Source organism: Hyaena hyaena, unplaced genomic scaffold (assembly GCF_003009895.1).
Source record: "Hyaena hyaena isolate Hyena2069 unplaced genomic scaffold, ASM300989v1 scaffold_154, whole genome shotgun sequence".
NCBI classification, from domain to species: domain Eukaryota; kingdom Metazoa; phylum Chordata; class Mammalia; order Carnivora; family Hyaenidae; genus Hyaena; species Hyaena hyaena.
The window spans coordinates 2,701,099-2,717,206 of NW_024080786.1; the positions used below are offsets into that span (position 1 = coordinate 2,701,099).

Consider the following 16,108-nt stretch of genomic DNA (forward strand, 5'->3'; position numbering starts at 1 on the left):
AAATAAAAAAACAGTTTTATCATCAAAAAAGGCTTATGTGGCCCTGTAATAACAGTATTAACATGCATTTTATGCAATCATTCCGTAGTATACACATTAATTAAAGGATCCTTTAAAATTTTTTATTAAAAATCTATTCAGCATGGAACTTAAGGTTTCACATTATGCTTTTATTGCTAAGTTATATATTTTTGAGATTTCATTTTATTGATAGTCTAATAATAAAATATCTTATATTAGATGTTTTCTGTATACAGGACAATTTTTTTTTCTTATGTTGAGACTATTTACTCATCTTGGATCCATTTCTACTTTCTCTCTTTGTGTTTAAATTTCTCCTATTCTGGAAGCTAGTGGTTCTTATTCTTTTCACTACTGTGGACGTACCGGATGGTTGACTCCCACATGCTATGTAGGTGTTTGTAGCTATTCTCTTGAATATAAGGGCTACCGAATGGGACTTAGGTCACTAATTAAGAAATACTAGACGTTGAGATTGAAGTCTCCTCCCTTAAGCTTCAACTCAATATATCCTCCTCTGCAAAATGTTTCAAGATTTCTAAACTAGAAACCACCTCTCTCCTGAGCTTCCATTAGCGCCTCATTTTTATTTTTCTTCACGGCCCTTATATTTTACATTTTGTCGTATTTTAGTTAATGTGCAAGTCTTAGTTTCTTGAAAGCAATATCTGTATCTGATTCATCTTTGTAACTAACATATGTCTTAGCAGAGTGCTTTATAATAGGGGATGCTTAGTAAATATTTGAATGAATAAAAGCTTTAGGGACCATTCCAAATGTTTTAAGAGTAATGACTTTATTATTGAAAATTTTAAGTTAGTTACACTTTATTTCATAACAGACATGTCTTCTGATTGATTTTTAGGATTCTAGAATCTGGTAACTTTTTCTTTTTTGGTTTTATGGCTGTTGCTATGCCTTTCTTTACAGTGTACTTACATAGAAATTGATCAAGTTCCTGAAACATATGCTGTTGTCCTCAGTCGCCCAGCTTGGTTATGGGGGGCAGAAATGGGAGCTAATGAGCATGGAGTTTGCATCGGGAATGAAGCTGTATGGGGAAGAGAAGAAGTTTGTGATGAAGAGGCACTACTGGGCATGGATCTTGTCAGGTTATGTTTTAATTATATTTTTCCGGTATAGAACTTGTCTAAAATTTTAATTTTGGTACAACTCTTATAAGTTTTATTTTCCTATCTTTTTTCCAGTTTTTGGATGTTGATACTTTATAGTTTGTGTTAAAATGCTTCAGAATACAGGCATACCTCATTTTATTATGGTTCCCTTTATTGCACTTCACCAATATTGCATTTTTTATAAATTGAAGGTTTGTGGCAGTGTTGTGTCAGGGAAGTCTCTTGGTGCCATTTTTTCTAATAGCATCTGCTCACTTTGTGTCTCTGTGTCACATTTTATTATCTCACACTATTTCTTATTATTTTGTACATTTTTAAAGTTTATTTATTTATTTCGAGGGAGACAGACAGCATGAGTGGGGGAGGGGCAGCAAGAGGCAGAGAGAATCCCAAGCAGGTCCACACAGCCAGCACAGAGCCTAATGTGGGGCTCGAACTCGCGAACCATGAGATCATGACCTGAGCCAAGAGCCAGATGCTCAACCCACTGAGTCACCCGGGTGCCCCAATTCTCACATTATTTCAAACTTTTTATTATTATATTTCTTACGGTGATCTATAATCAGTGATTATAACTTGTTGATAATGGTTAGCATTTTTTAGCAATAGCTTTAATTTTTAAGTCAAGGTATAGAATTGTTGTTTTAGACGTACTGCTGTGCACACTTACTAGCTACAGTATAGTGTAACCATAACTTTTATATGCACTGGGAAACCAGAAAATTCATTTTGACTCACTTTCCGCAATATTTGTTTTATTCCAGTGGTCTGTAACTGAGCCTGCAGTATGTCCAAGGTGTGCCCATATATGTATAATTTGAAGCCTCAAATAGCATTGAGAGGAGTTGAAAATTATGGTTGATTGAAAATACCAAACATACTTTATCAGACCTTAATTAATTCTGACAGTAACCTCATGGACTATAATATTATTATCCTCATTTTACAGATGAGATACCTGAGGTATAGAGATAAAGCAACTTGCTAATAAATTACGAAGTTGGAATGTGAACATTGAGCTATCTCACTCCAAAACTGTATTTTCAAGATTTCAAACTGACTTCAGAAGGAATGGCTTAGAAGTTGGATTTTGGGGGGGCCTGGGTGGCCCAAGTCAGTTAAGCATTCTACTTCGGCTCAGGTCATGTTCTTATGGTTTGTGGGTTCAAGCCCTGCATCGGGCTCTGTGCTGATGCAGCTTGGAGCCTGCAGCCTGCTTCAGATTCTGTGTCTCTGTCTCTCTCCGCCCCTCCCCCTCTTGTGCTCTGTCTCTTTCTCTCTCTCTCAAAAATAATAAACATTAAAGAATTTAAAAAAAAAAGTTGAATTTCAGTTTATCTGTTAACTTAAAACAGATAAAGTTCTTTAAAAAGAACCTTTATTTTGAATATAAACATAAAATCTCATGTGCATGAAATTACTTAAGAAAAACAATGGAAACTTATTTTAACCTAAGAACTTTAATATTTTTATTTTAGACTTGGCCTTGAAAGAGCGGAGACAGCTGAAAAAGCCCTCAATGTCATTGTTGATCTATTAGAAAAATATGGCCAGGGTGGAAATTGTACAGAGGGTAGGATGGTTTTCAGCTATCACAACAGTTTCCTGATAGCTGATAGGAAAGAAGCCTGGGTTCTGGAGACGGCAGGGAAGTACTGGGCAGCAGAAAAAGTACAAGGTATGGACGACCTGTCACGATTGAATTTTTTAAAATTTGCTTTACAATTAATCAAATAACCCCCTTAACGGCAGACCTTGCATTTAATTGTTTCTCAAGATTTATAATCCAGTGCAATGAAGGGTTCAAGTGCAGGGGAAATGAAAAAAAAAAGTGAAAGAATGTAATAGGGAAAGAGCACTATAAAAAGCTTTTCTGAAAAAGAGGAAAGATGGTGTTATCTTTTTATATTATGATATTAATTTTATATAACCTGTTTATATTTTCTGTGCAGCAGCTTTTGGCTGTTTTATGGTACTTTTCCACTTCTTATTAACCCCTTGCCATTTCTTCCTCATCTATCTTTGGGCTGAACTCAAAAATTTTATCACATGTGGATAAGGATGTCAGGAAAGGGGAGTGTTGCTGGGGGTGTCTGTCCATTAATGTCAGAAAGAATAGGTTGATATAATAGCAAAGCATAAACATTGCATAAAATAACACAATTTGTTTTAGGATGCTTAACATTTTTTTCATGGTTTCTTTGTGATCATAAATTCCTTTCATGTTACAAGTGAGGAAATCTAGCAAGGTGATGTGATTTACTCGAGGCAGTGATTGAAAGACTTAGAACTTAAATCTTTCCATCCTGACTCCATTCATTATTCTTCCATCGGAGTACAGCCTTTAGCTTAAGCATGATCATGTACTTCTTATGTACACCTCCTCGATCTCCTAGTATTACAGGAAGGATAAGATACACGTGTAAAAATATTACATGTTGCGTGAATGACTCAGGCACATAGATGCTGTGAACAGTTAGAGGAAGGGAAAGTAATCGTGGCCTGGAAAAATTCAGACAGTCTTCATAAAGGTAGCCTTGAGCTTTTTTTTTTTTTTTTTTAATGTTTTATTTATTTCTAGGAGAGAGAGAGATACAGCGTGAGCAGGGGAGGGTCAGAGAGAGAGGGAGTCACAGACTGAAACAGGATCCAGGCTCTGAGCTGGCAGTCAGCACAGAGCCCGACGCGGGGCTCGAACCCACGAACCGCGAGATCATGACCTAAGCGAAAGTCGGACGCTTAACCGACTAAGCCACCCAGGCGCCCCGCCTTGAGCTTTTTCAAAATAAGTCATTGCCAGTTTTGATGGACATTTCATTTTTTTGTTTTTCCTGTCTGTTAATATATAAAAGTAAATTTAGGCTATTTTCTTATTTTCAAACTGGGGGACAACTGGTTTCTATTTGTCAGACTGTTTTTCTAAATCTGTTTTAAAACATTATCAATTTTCATTTTTCCTGATCTATTTCATTTATTATGGTCTCTTTAGAACTGGTTTTTATTTTTTCTTCTGTTTTGTATTTTAGTTGAAAATTTTGTTGTAACTTAGTGCCATGATATTTTTGCAAGTCTTATATTTCTATAATAATATTATTTATGACTGCTTTTTAAAAAGTAATTTCTAGGGGCGCCTGGGTGGCTCAGTCAGTTAAGTGTCTGGCTTCGGCTCAGGTCATGATTTCACACTTTGTAGGATCAAGCCCCAAGTTGGGCTCTGTGCTGACAGCATGGAGCCTGCTTGGAATTCTCTGTCTCCCCCTCTCTCTGCCTCTTCCCCACGCGTATACTCTGTCTCTCTCAAAATAAATAGATAAACTTGAAAAAAACTTTTAAAAAGTAATTCATTTATCTTTTAGCATATGTATTAGATGAGAAGTCTACATTCACATTTAAATAGTGATGAATAATCATAATGTACACATAAATACAATATGTTAAATGTGATTTTCTTTTCCCTTCCCTTCTTCTTTGAAAATAGAGGGAGTTCGTAATATTTCTAATCAGCTTTCTATAACAACCAAGATTGATCGGGAACATCCAGACCTGAGAAACTATGCTCAGCAGAAAGGCTGGTGGGATGGTAAAAAGGAGTTTGATTTTGCTGCAACATACTCTTATCTTGACACAGCCAAGATGATGCTTTCTCCAGGCAGATACTGTGAAGGCTACAAACTTTTGAATAAGCACAAAGGTAATTTTATCATTGAAATAATATCAGAATGAAAAATTATATTTTGTCTAGGTATATGTATATCATATTTGGATATGATAAAATCTGGTTTTGGGAGAATTATTCTTAGTAAAGATGTAGTTTTATTAAACTTAAATTTTTGGGGCACCTGGGTGGCTCAGTCGGTTGAGCGTCTGACTTAGGCTTAGGTCATGATCTCGCGGTTCGTTTATTTGAGCCCCGTGTCAGGCTCTGTGCTGACAGCTAGCTCAGAGCCTGGAGCCTGCTTCGGATTCTCTGTCTCCCTCTCTCTCTGACCCTCCCCTGCTCACGCTGTCTCTCTCTCTATCTCCTAGAAATAAATAAAACATTAAAAAAAAAAAAACCCCTGAAATTTTGTAAACTGATACTGAAGCTTTATTTTTCTTTGAGATGACTGAAGTGCTGCTATATAATTTTGAGAGGATAATAATTCTTTTGTTTAAAAATTTTTTAAACATTTTTCATTTTTGAGAGAGAGAGATAGAACATGAGGAGTGGAGGGGCAGAGAGAAAGGGAGACACAGAATTCAAAGCAGGTTGTCAGCACAGAGCCTGATGTGGGGCTTGAACTCACAAACCGAGAGATTATGACCTGAGTCAAAGTCGGACACTTAACCTACTGAAGCCACCCAGGTGCCCTAATAATTCTTTTGGAAGGACAAATTCATATTCACAATCCTCAGACCTTTTTTTATTTTTTACTAATAATCTTAAACCAAACTGGGATTGTTTTTCTTCTCAGAATTTATTGGAACAGGTTTCTTTCATTTGTCTTTTGATAATATTCTTATTGGTGATTTTCTTACTAAAAGAGTTATATCTAGGGGCGCCTGGGTGGCTCAGGTGGTTAAGTGTCTGACTTCAGCATAGGTCATGATCTCTTAGTTCATGGGTTTGAGCCCTGCATTGGGCTCTGGGCTGACAGCTCAGAGCCTGGAGCCTGCTTCAGATTCTGTGTTCTCACTCTCTCTCTCCCCTTCCCCTGCTTGTACTCTGTCTCTCTCTCTCAAAAATAAATAAACATTTTTAAAAAGTTTTATCTAGAAAGGTTGAGAAGACAGACTGAACAGATAGAAGAATACTGTCTTTCTACTCTTAAACTCTAGAGATGTTGAATAAAATATTTAAACATTAAGGATATATATAGTCAGTTTTGAACACAAGTAAAGGACATCACCAGGTACCAAAAATGAATAGAGAACCTGTAGTGTTGGCAAGATTTGAGGTGTCTCTTCGCCATGCAGTCTTCCTATTTGTTCTGGAGGGGGTTATGGATGAGATATAAGGCTTTAAGGCTAGTTCTAACATCTACGAGAATGTAGATGTCTAGATGAAAGACCTATTTCGGGAACAGAAACTGGACTACTTACTAAAATTATGAATCTGAAAAACGCAATTCTGCTCCCTTCCCAGAGTCCCATCCTGGAATTGAGCTGTCTGTTGTCTCAGTCTATGGATCAGCACGGTCTCTTGTGAGAGTCTTACTGAAGTCTGAGCTACATGTACTTAGTAGGCTTAACTGGGGCTGTCTGAGCTGTGCTGAGAAACAGACATTGGTTTGGAACCAGTAAATCACACAGGATTTCAGCAGAGTCATTATGTGAATATTTGATATGACCAATATTCAGATTTTACTCAAATTTCCAATCCAAATGAGAAATCTGGATGAATCTACATGTAACTGCCATTGAAAACATGTTATGTGGGCATTCAGATGAAAGCATATAGTTTCTGTATTTACTATGGATGAGAACATTTACTATGTTCTCAATTTCACTGATCTTTTCTTCTGCATTATCTAATCTGTTGTTAAACTCATCTAGTGATATTATCCTTCTTCAGATATTATATATTTCATTTCTATAGGTTCTATTTAGTTCTTTTTGTATATATTTCCCATTTCTCTATTTATTATTTTCATATTTTTCTTCAAATCCTTGAACATATTCAGCATATACCTGTTTTATAATAGCTATTTTAGCCTCATTGTCTGCTAGCTCCATTATCTCTGTAATTTCTGGGTCTGTTTCTGTTGATCTGATTTTCTTCTGGTCTGGGGTCAAATTTTCCTGCTTATTCATGTGTCTGATCATTTTTGATTGGATGGTGGACATTGTAGGTTTTATTTGTTGTGTGCTGGATTTTGATTCCTTTTTTAAATATTTTATTTATTTCTGAGAGAGAGACAGATACAGAGAGAGAGAAAGAGAACATGAGTGGGGAGGGGCAGAGAGAAGGAGACAGAGGATCTGAAGTGGGCTCTGCATTGACAGCAACAAGCCTGATGCGGGGTTCAAGCTTAGGAACTGTGAGAACATGACCTGTACCAAAGTTGGATGCTCAATCAACTGAGCCACCCAGGCGCCCCTTCATTTGAGTCCTTTAAAAGAATGTTGGATTTTATCAGTCAAGTGACCCGTAGAACAGTTTAATCTTTCTTTTGCCTGTTTTTAAGCTTTTCTAGAATAGCTCTAGAGTAGCCTTTACTCTAGGGTTAGTTTAGTCCCATTACTAAGGGGTGTGATCCTTCTGGATATTGTGGTCATCTATGCCCTTACTGATTTTTTGTTGTTGTTGTTGTATATAGTGTGAAAGGAGTGTGAAAATCTCCAATTATACTTATGGAATTGTGTGTTTTTGCTTTGTATTTTGAAACTCTATTATTAGATACATACACATTTATAATTTTTATGTCTTCCTGGTAAATTGGCCCTTTTGCCTTTATGAAATATTTCTCTCTGGTAATACTCATTTTCTTGAAGTCAATTTTAGTCTAGCCTTCTGCTTACTCCTTACATGACATATATTTACCTATCATTTGCTTTCAAACTATCAGTATTCAGACTATCAGTGCATGCTAAAAAGCATAGAGTTTTGTCTTTTCTTTTTTTGTTTTTAACCAGTTCTGATAAGTTCTGCCTTTTAATTGGATCTGTAGTTCATTAATATTTAATGTAGGTTGGTTCTGGCTCCAGATAAGATGGTATAAGTACATTACACTTTGTCTTTCTTTCTCTCATTGTATATAACCAAAAACCTGAAAATATTTCATGGATTAGCTATCTGAAGACTCCTAAATGTAAGAAGGGACAGATAATAAGAGAAAGAAACCAGAACTCAGAGTAGAATGATCCAGCAGTGAATTTCATGGTTTTTTCCTCTGTATCACCCAGCCTGATTTCAAACAGCATGAATTCTGGAACTGTGTACATAGTGTGGACAGTGGACCGAGAGTTTCATAATATAATGTTATAGTCCAAATGATACAATCCAGAATTATTCAATATATGAACATGTAGGACAATCTCAACAACTTGGAAGGGAAAAGACAACCACAGGGATTATCAAATGAAGACTTAAACAGCTATTTTAGGGGTAAACACTCTTGCTCTAGACGGAAAGGTAGAATATCTCGGCAGAGAAATAAAGCTATAAAAGAACTAAATGGAAATTTTGTAATTGAAAAACACAATACCAAGGTAAAAAAAATTAACTCAGGAGGCTCAGTAGAATGGAGATGATAGAGGAAAGAGTCAGACGACTTGCAGATAGGTTAGTAGAAATTATCTAATGAACAGAGAGAAAAAAGGTTGAAGCAAGCAAACCATAAAGAGCAGGTCTTAGGGACTGTGAAATGATACCCACATGTCTAAAATTCATGCCTTTAGAGTCTCAGAAGGAGAGAATGGTGTGGCATGGAAAAAAAATTTTTTTAAGCTTGTTTATTTTGAGAGAGAGAGAGCACATGCGACCATGAGTGGGGGAGGGACGGGGGGGGGGGGAGAGAGAGAGAGAGAGAGAGAGAACCCCAAGCAGGTTCTGTATTGCCAGTGTAGAGCCTAATGCGGGGCTCAAACCCATGAACCATGAGATCATGACCTGAGCCAAAATCAAGTGCCCGATGCTTAACAAACTGAGCTGCCCAGGTGCCCCATGCAGAAAGATTTTTGAATAATGGCTAAAACCTTCTCAAAATGGCAAAAGGCTTAAGCTTACAGATTCAGGAAGGTTAGCAAATCTCTAACAAGATAAACTCAAATCCATACCTAAATGCACAAACTGCTGAAAAACAAAGAAAAAACCTTGAAAGAAGCTAAAGAAAAACTGCATATTAAAAAAATTATTTCTGAGAGTTTTAAAGTTCTAAAAGAGGGGCGCCTAAGTTGCTCAATTAGGCATCCACCTTTTGATTTTGGCTCAGGTCATGATCTCCCACTTCATGGGTTCAAGCCCCATGTGGGGCTGTGTGCTGAGAGTGCAGAGCCTGCTGGGGAAATCCCCCTCCCCTGCTTGTTTGTTCTCTCTCTCTCAAAATAAATAAACATTAAAAGAAAAGATTTGTAAAACCGTAATTCTATATCTTGCCAAAATATTCTTCAGGAATGAAGGAAAAATTAAAAAAAAATCCTTTTCCTCTTAGTAGGAAAACTACTTTGTTGCCAATAGTCTGCTCTAAAAGAAATTTTAAAGAAAGTATTTTAGAAAGAAATGATATCACAATAAAACATAGAACTTCAAGAATGAAGGAAGAGCCACAGAAATGCTAAATATCTGGGTAAAGAGAATACTATGTTTCTGCTCTTAAGACTTAAAAAATGTGTGTGACAGTTAAAAGCCAATTTTACATTTCCTATAATACACAGAATAACCACAGTATAAAGAGGAGAATACATAGAGACCTATATGGTAGGTCTACCATATAGATTTCTACATTCTCCTTGAAGTTTTGAAGTATTAATTCTAGTAAACAGAAAAGCTAAGTATGTATAGTGTAATCCTAGAGCAACTTTTTAAAAAGCTACGTAATAAGACATAGGAAAAAGTTGAACAAAACATTAAAATGGAATACTAGGAAAATATTAAAAAAGAAGGTGAAAAGGGGGTAAACGGAGGAACAAAAAAGTAGAAGTTTCAAACAGAAAACAAACAATATAACGTTGACCTGAATTCCAACATAGCTATAATTAAGTATACATGCTCTAAGCACACCAATTAAAAGGCAGCGTATGAGATTATATTTTTAAAAACCCATAAAATTGGGGCACTTGGGTGGCTCAGTCAATTAAGCATCTGACTTCGGCTCAGGTCGTGATTTCATGACTCATGAGTTCAAGCCCCGTGTCGGGCACTGTGCTGAAGTTTGGAGCCTGGAGGCTGCTTTGGATTCTGTGTCTCCCTCTCTCTCTACCCCTCCCCTGTTCACATTCTGTCTGTCTGTCTGTCTGTCTCTCTCTCAAAAAAAAAGTAAACATTTGAAAAATTGAAAGAACATAACTAAACCAAACACACACACACAAGACTCAGCTAATGCTATATATGAGTAACTAACTTTAGTTGAAAACTAAAGGATGGGAGAAGACATATCTTGTAAACACTCATCAAAAGACAGCTGGGTTGGCTATATAAATATTAGACAAAGTAGACTTTAGAGCAAGATGAAATACCAGGGAGAAAGAGGAACACTACATAATAAAAAAAGATTATTTTAGGATTATTATGTCTCCATGGTAAATATATCTGCATCTAACAACAAGCTTCAAAATACATGAAGCAAGAACTAACAGAACCGAAAGGAGAAATCGACAATTTCACAATTATGACTGGAGACTTCAGTACTTCTCTTTTAGTTATCAGAAGAACCACTGGATAGGAAGTCTGCAAGAATATAAAAAACCTGAATGATACCATCAACCACTGGATCTAACTGATCATTCATAGGATACTCCACCGAACAACAGTGTAATACACATTCTTTTTGAGTGCACATCAATTATGCACCAAGGTTGTTCATATTCTGGGTTATAAAACAAATCTTACCAAATTTAAAAGAAATATAATTAACAAAGGATGGTTTCTGGTGATAATGAAATTAAATTAAGAATCAATTACAGGATATCTGGAAAGTCCCCAAATACTTGGAAATTGCATGACATACTTTTAATCTATTGGTCAAATGAGAAGTCTCAAGTAAAATTAGAAAATATTTTGAGTGGAATGAAGTGAAAATTTCATGGGATGCAGCAAAAGTAGTGCTTACAGGGAAATTTATAGCATTTAATGCTCATAGAACATAATAAGAAAGGTCTTAAATCAACAATATAAACTTAAACTTTCGCCTTCAGAAATGAAACTAAATGGAGCCACCTGGGTGGCTCAATCAGTAGGTGCCCAACTGGCTCATGTCATGATCTCATGGTTCGTGAGTTTGAGCCCCATGTCTGGCTCTGTGCTGACAGCTCAGAGCCTGGAGCCTGCTTCAGATTTGGTGTCTCCCTCTCTCTCTAACCCTTTCCCACTTGAGCACTGTCCCTCTCTCTCTCTCAAAAATAAAAAACATTAAACAAATATTTTAGATAAAGGAAACAAAACAAACTGAAGAAACCAAAACAAATAAGCAAAAATCCCAATCAAGGAAAAGGAAGGAAATAATAAAGATAAGAGCAGAAATCAATAACATTGAAAATAACAAAACAGTGGAGAAAATTGAACAAACTAAAAGCTAGTTCTTTGAAAAGAGCAATAAAATTGCTATACCCTAGACAGTTTGACAAAGAAAAAGAGGAAACAACACAAGTTATATGTCAGGAAAAGAAATATCATTATCAACCGCAGCACAATTAGGAAGGTAATAGAGGAATACTACAAACAGCTCTAAGTGTATTCAATAAGCAGAGGAAATGAACTAATTCCTTGAAAGCCACAAACCACCAAAACTCACCTAAAAAGAAAGAACTCTTGATTTGGCAGACAATTTAATTGGTTGTACTTAATCTGTAAACCCTACCGGTGGGCAACTCAAATTTCAGCTCAGTTCTTTCATCTTTAGCTGAGCTGCTTGCAAACTGCCCCACATGCTGATTCATGAAGCAGATGGAGATTTGGGCAGGTTTTTCCCCCCACAGGATTTGGGGGTTCTTCTCTGTAACTTCATATTTTATGGGATTCCTCCTTCACTTCCTAGTTCTTGTGGTTGACCTCTGGTTCTTCAGGCCAGAAGGATGGACGTTTTCTGTAAATACCTGCACAATACGGCACAGCATTGACTGTGGGCTTCCCTTGGGCTAAAGAAAAAAGACAAATAGAAAATTTATTTCTGCTTCATCCCATCTTCCAAAGGCCCCCCTCCAGAATTTCCCTGCTTTTGTTCACTGTAAAGAACCTTCTATTTGTTTCAGAGAGAGGGTGCAAGTGAGTGAAGGCAGAGAGAGAGAGGAGGGAGACAGAGAGAAGCGGGGCTCACCCAAAGCAGGGCTCATGTTCACCAAGTGGGGCTTGAACTCACCTGAATTGGGGCTCAGGCTCACCTGATTCAGGACTCAAACCCATGATCTCTCAGGATCATGCCCTGAGCTAAAGTTGTCAGGTGCTTAACCAACTGAGCCACCCATGTGCCTGGTAGTCTGTATTTTGTCCCAAGTTTATAGGTATCTAAGGGAGGGTTGGTCTGATAGGAACTTATTTAGCTTAATTGAAAGCAAACTCCTTTCTATGTCATTTAATAGTCTATGACAGCATTTTACTTATAGTAAATCCACAGGTACACAAGAGTATACAAGAGTATATTCCTACCCTGTCCCTAGATTTTCATTTCTTTTTTCCATAAGTAATCCCTTATATATTCTTCCAGAGATAATGTATGCTTAATGAAACAAATATGTGTATGTAATTTTTCCCGTTTTTTTTTTTTTTTACAGAAATGGCAATATGCCATATACACTTTGCCGCACGTAACTTTTCTTTAGTTAGCAATATATAATGTAGATCATTCTGTTTTGATACATACAGAACTTTCTCATTTAAAAAAATTTTGTAACATTTATTTATTTTTGAGAGATAGAGACAGAGTGTGAGCTGGGGAGGGACAGAGAGAGAGGGAGACACAGAATCCGAAGCAGGCTCCAGGCTCTGAGCTGCCAGCATGGAGCCTGACATGGGGCTCAAACCCACAAACTGTGACATCATGACCTGAGCTGAAGTCGGACGTTCAACCGGCTGAACCACCCAGGTGCCCCCAGAATTCTCTTTCTCATTTTTAAAAGATGCATAGTACTCTAATATTGTGGTATCTTGTTTCCCTATGGTCGTATTATAATCATTATACACTAATGATTGATTGTATGACTCATACTCTAGTTAACAAATTCCCCATTACTTAGGTTATGTTTAGTTTTTCATTACTGAAAATTATGTACTATGCTTATAGCTTATTTATATTAGCATTCATGATTATTTTCCTAGAATATGTTTCTAGAGGTAGAATGTAGGGTCAAAGCAAATCATGTTTTAAGGCTTTTGAAACACATTGCCAAAATGGCCACCGGAAAAGTTACATCAATTAAAATTTCCACCAGCAATATTTGAGTGCCATTCTAATATACTTATCAATGTGGGATACTATTTTTGTCAACCTTGATAAATTGTGTAGGCAAAAATGACATGTTATTATTTTATTTATTTATTTATTTATTTATAGTACATGTGTTTTTATCTTCATGTTTTTTTGCTATGATCTCTATTTTTATCTTATCCTAGAAACAGTTTTTAAATATCCCATTGCCTTTATTATTTATTTTTAATTAATTTTTAAATTTACATCCAAGTTAGTTAGCATATAGTGCAACAATGATTTCAGGAGTAGATTCCTTAAACCCCCTACCCATTTAGCCCATCCCCCTCCCACAACCCCTCTAGCAACCCTCTGTTTGTTCTCTGTTTATGAGTCTTTTATGTTTTGTCCCCCTCCCTGTTTTTTATTACTTCTCCTTCTCTTCCCTTATGTTCATCTGTTTTGTATCTTAAATTTCTCATATGAGTGAAGTCATATGATATTTGTCTTTCTCTGACTAATTTCGCTTAGCATAATACCCTCTAGTTCTATCCACATAGTTGCAAATGGCAAGATGTCATTCTTTTTGATTGCCGAGTAATACTCCAGTGTGTGTGTGTGTGTGTGTGTGTGTGTGTGTGTGTGTGTATACCACATCTTCTTTATCTATTCATCTGTCAATGGACCTTTGGGCTCTTTTCATACTTTGGCTATTGTCAATTGTGCTGCTATAAACATTGGGGTGCATGTGCCCCTTTGAAACAGCATACCTGTATCCCTTAAGTAAATAGTAGTGCAAGTAGTGCAAATAGTGCTGGGTTGTAGGGTAGTTCTAGCTTTAATTTTTTGAGGAAGCTCCATACTATTTTCCAGACTGGCTGCACCAGTTTGCATTCCCACCAGCAGTGCAAAAGAGATCCCCTTTCTCTGCATCCTCGCCAACATCTGTTGTTGCCCGAGTTAATGTTGGCCATTCTGACAGGTGTGAGGTGGTATCTCATTGTGGTTCTGATTTGTATTTCCCTGATGATGAGTGATGTTGAGCATCTTTTCATGTGTCAATTGGCCATCTGGATGTCTTCTTTGGAAAAGTGTCTTTTCATGACATTATTTTAAAACATAAATCGTTTACTAGTGAGATTAGACATATTCTTATGTTTGTTGAAAATTTGTGATTTTTAAATTCCCTGTTCATTATGTTTTCCATTTTTATATTACTACTCTTTTAAAAAATGTTTACTTATTTATTTTGAGAGAGAGAACACAAGCACAGGGAGGTGCAGAGAGAGGAGAGAGAGAATCCCAAGGAGGCTCCCTATTGAGAGCACAGAGCCCAATGTAGGGCTCAGTCTCATGAACCCTGAGATCGTGACCTGAGCCGAAATCAAGAGTTGGATGCTTAACTGACTGAGCCAGCCATACTCCCCTAGTTACTACTAACTCTTAAAAAAATAACTTGTAATATATCTTTGTCCCTTTGCCTCCAAAGGACTCCAGAAAAATTACTTTTATTTAAAAGATCATTGAGTGGGGCTCCTGGGTGGCTCAGCTGGTTAAGCGTCTGACTTTGGCTTAGATCATGATCTTGCAGTTTGTGAGTTTGAGCCCCGCATCAGGCTCTGTGCTGATAGCCCAGAGCGTGGAGCCTGCTTCAGATTCTGTGTCTCCCTCTCTCTATCCCTCCTGCAGCTCGTGCTCTGTCTCTCTCTGTCTCAAAAATAAACAAACATTAAAAAAAAGATTATTGAGTGACGGATAACTACTAAGTGGATCATTCCACTAATATTCCAAAATAAGTGACTAATATATTCCTTCACTTGAAGGATAATATGGTTCTGTAAATCAACGAGAAAGCAACTACTTAGAGATAGGTCAGTGATTGATATTTGCCACTTAGGTATTCATTAAACAAAGTAATTATATGTTATTTATTTGGTATGGCAGAAAACATTTTGTGACAATGTTTTTAGAATGCCTTAATATCATTGTCTTCAAAGTATTTAGTATCTTACTTACATTTAGCATTCCAGAAAAATGTCTTTTCATTGAAAGATTTTCTATAAAGTTTCTTAATGTTAGTTTATCGTTTAATAAATAGGTTATTTAAATATTCTTTTTTTATGTGGATAGATATATAGGATATGCCAAAATATGTTATTCTTGGGGCGCCTGGGTGCCTTAGTCGGTTGAGCGTCCGACTTTCGCTTAGGTCATGATCTCGCGGTTCATGGGTTTGAGCCCCGCGTCGGGCTCTGTGCTGACTGCCAGCTCAGAGCCTGGAGCCTGTTTCAGTCTGTGACTCCCTCTCTCTCTGACCCTCCCCTGTTCACGCTGTCTCTCTCTCTCTCCTAGAAACAAATAAAATATTTTAAAAAAAATAAAAAAAATAAAAAAATAAAAAAAAACAAAATATGTTATTCTAAGGATTATAATTTTAGACTTATTGTAGAAAGAAACTGAGTAGCAATTGCAGCAATATCTATTCCCATTTATCAAAATCTATCAAGAGCTAGACACTGTGCTGAGTGATTACATTATCTTCTCTAAGGAACTAGGTGAATTAGGTATTATCTTCATTTTATGAGTGAGGAAACTGCTCTTTATTTATCCACTCTATGAAACTGAAAAAAAAAAGGACTCTCTTATTTGAACTTAAATTTCTCTCAGCACTTAGTTCCGTGTTTGCAGTAGTATGTTGTGTGTGTTTCATAAGTGTTTTGATTAAGTTAACAGAGGATTGTTAGTTGAATTAAGTCATAACTTACAGATAATGTAACAAAGATCGCTGTTGTGTACTTTTTTTCTGGAAATAAACTTAGCGGCTCAGGACATAAATTAGCAGGTATTCCTAAAAAATGAAGAATAACAACACATAATTCAGGTGGAGAGGAAAATGTCAAGAATCCTAAGGTT

The 16,108-nt window shown here is 36.6% G+C and overlaps 1 protein-coding gene across 3 annotated transcripts in view; it reads left to right on the plus strand.

The window, feature by feature from the left end:
- SCRN3 (secernin 3) overlaps positions 1-16,108 on the plus strand; it is a 32,665-nt gene that overhangs the window by 3,103 nt on the left and 13,454 nt on the right. For all 3 annotated transcript variants that reach the window (XM_039239174.1, XM_039239173.1, XM_039239176.1), the window contains 3 exons: positions 952-1,133; positions 2,636-2,835; positions 4,636-4,848. In XM_039239174.1, the coding sequence (XP_039095105.1) occupies positions 952-1,133; positions 2,636-2,835; positions 4,636-4,848 (595 nt within the window). The remainder of the gene's footprint in view (positions 1-951; positions 1,134-2,635; positions 2,836-4,635; positions 4,849-16,108) is intronic.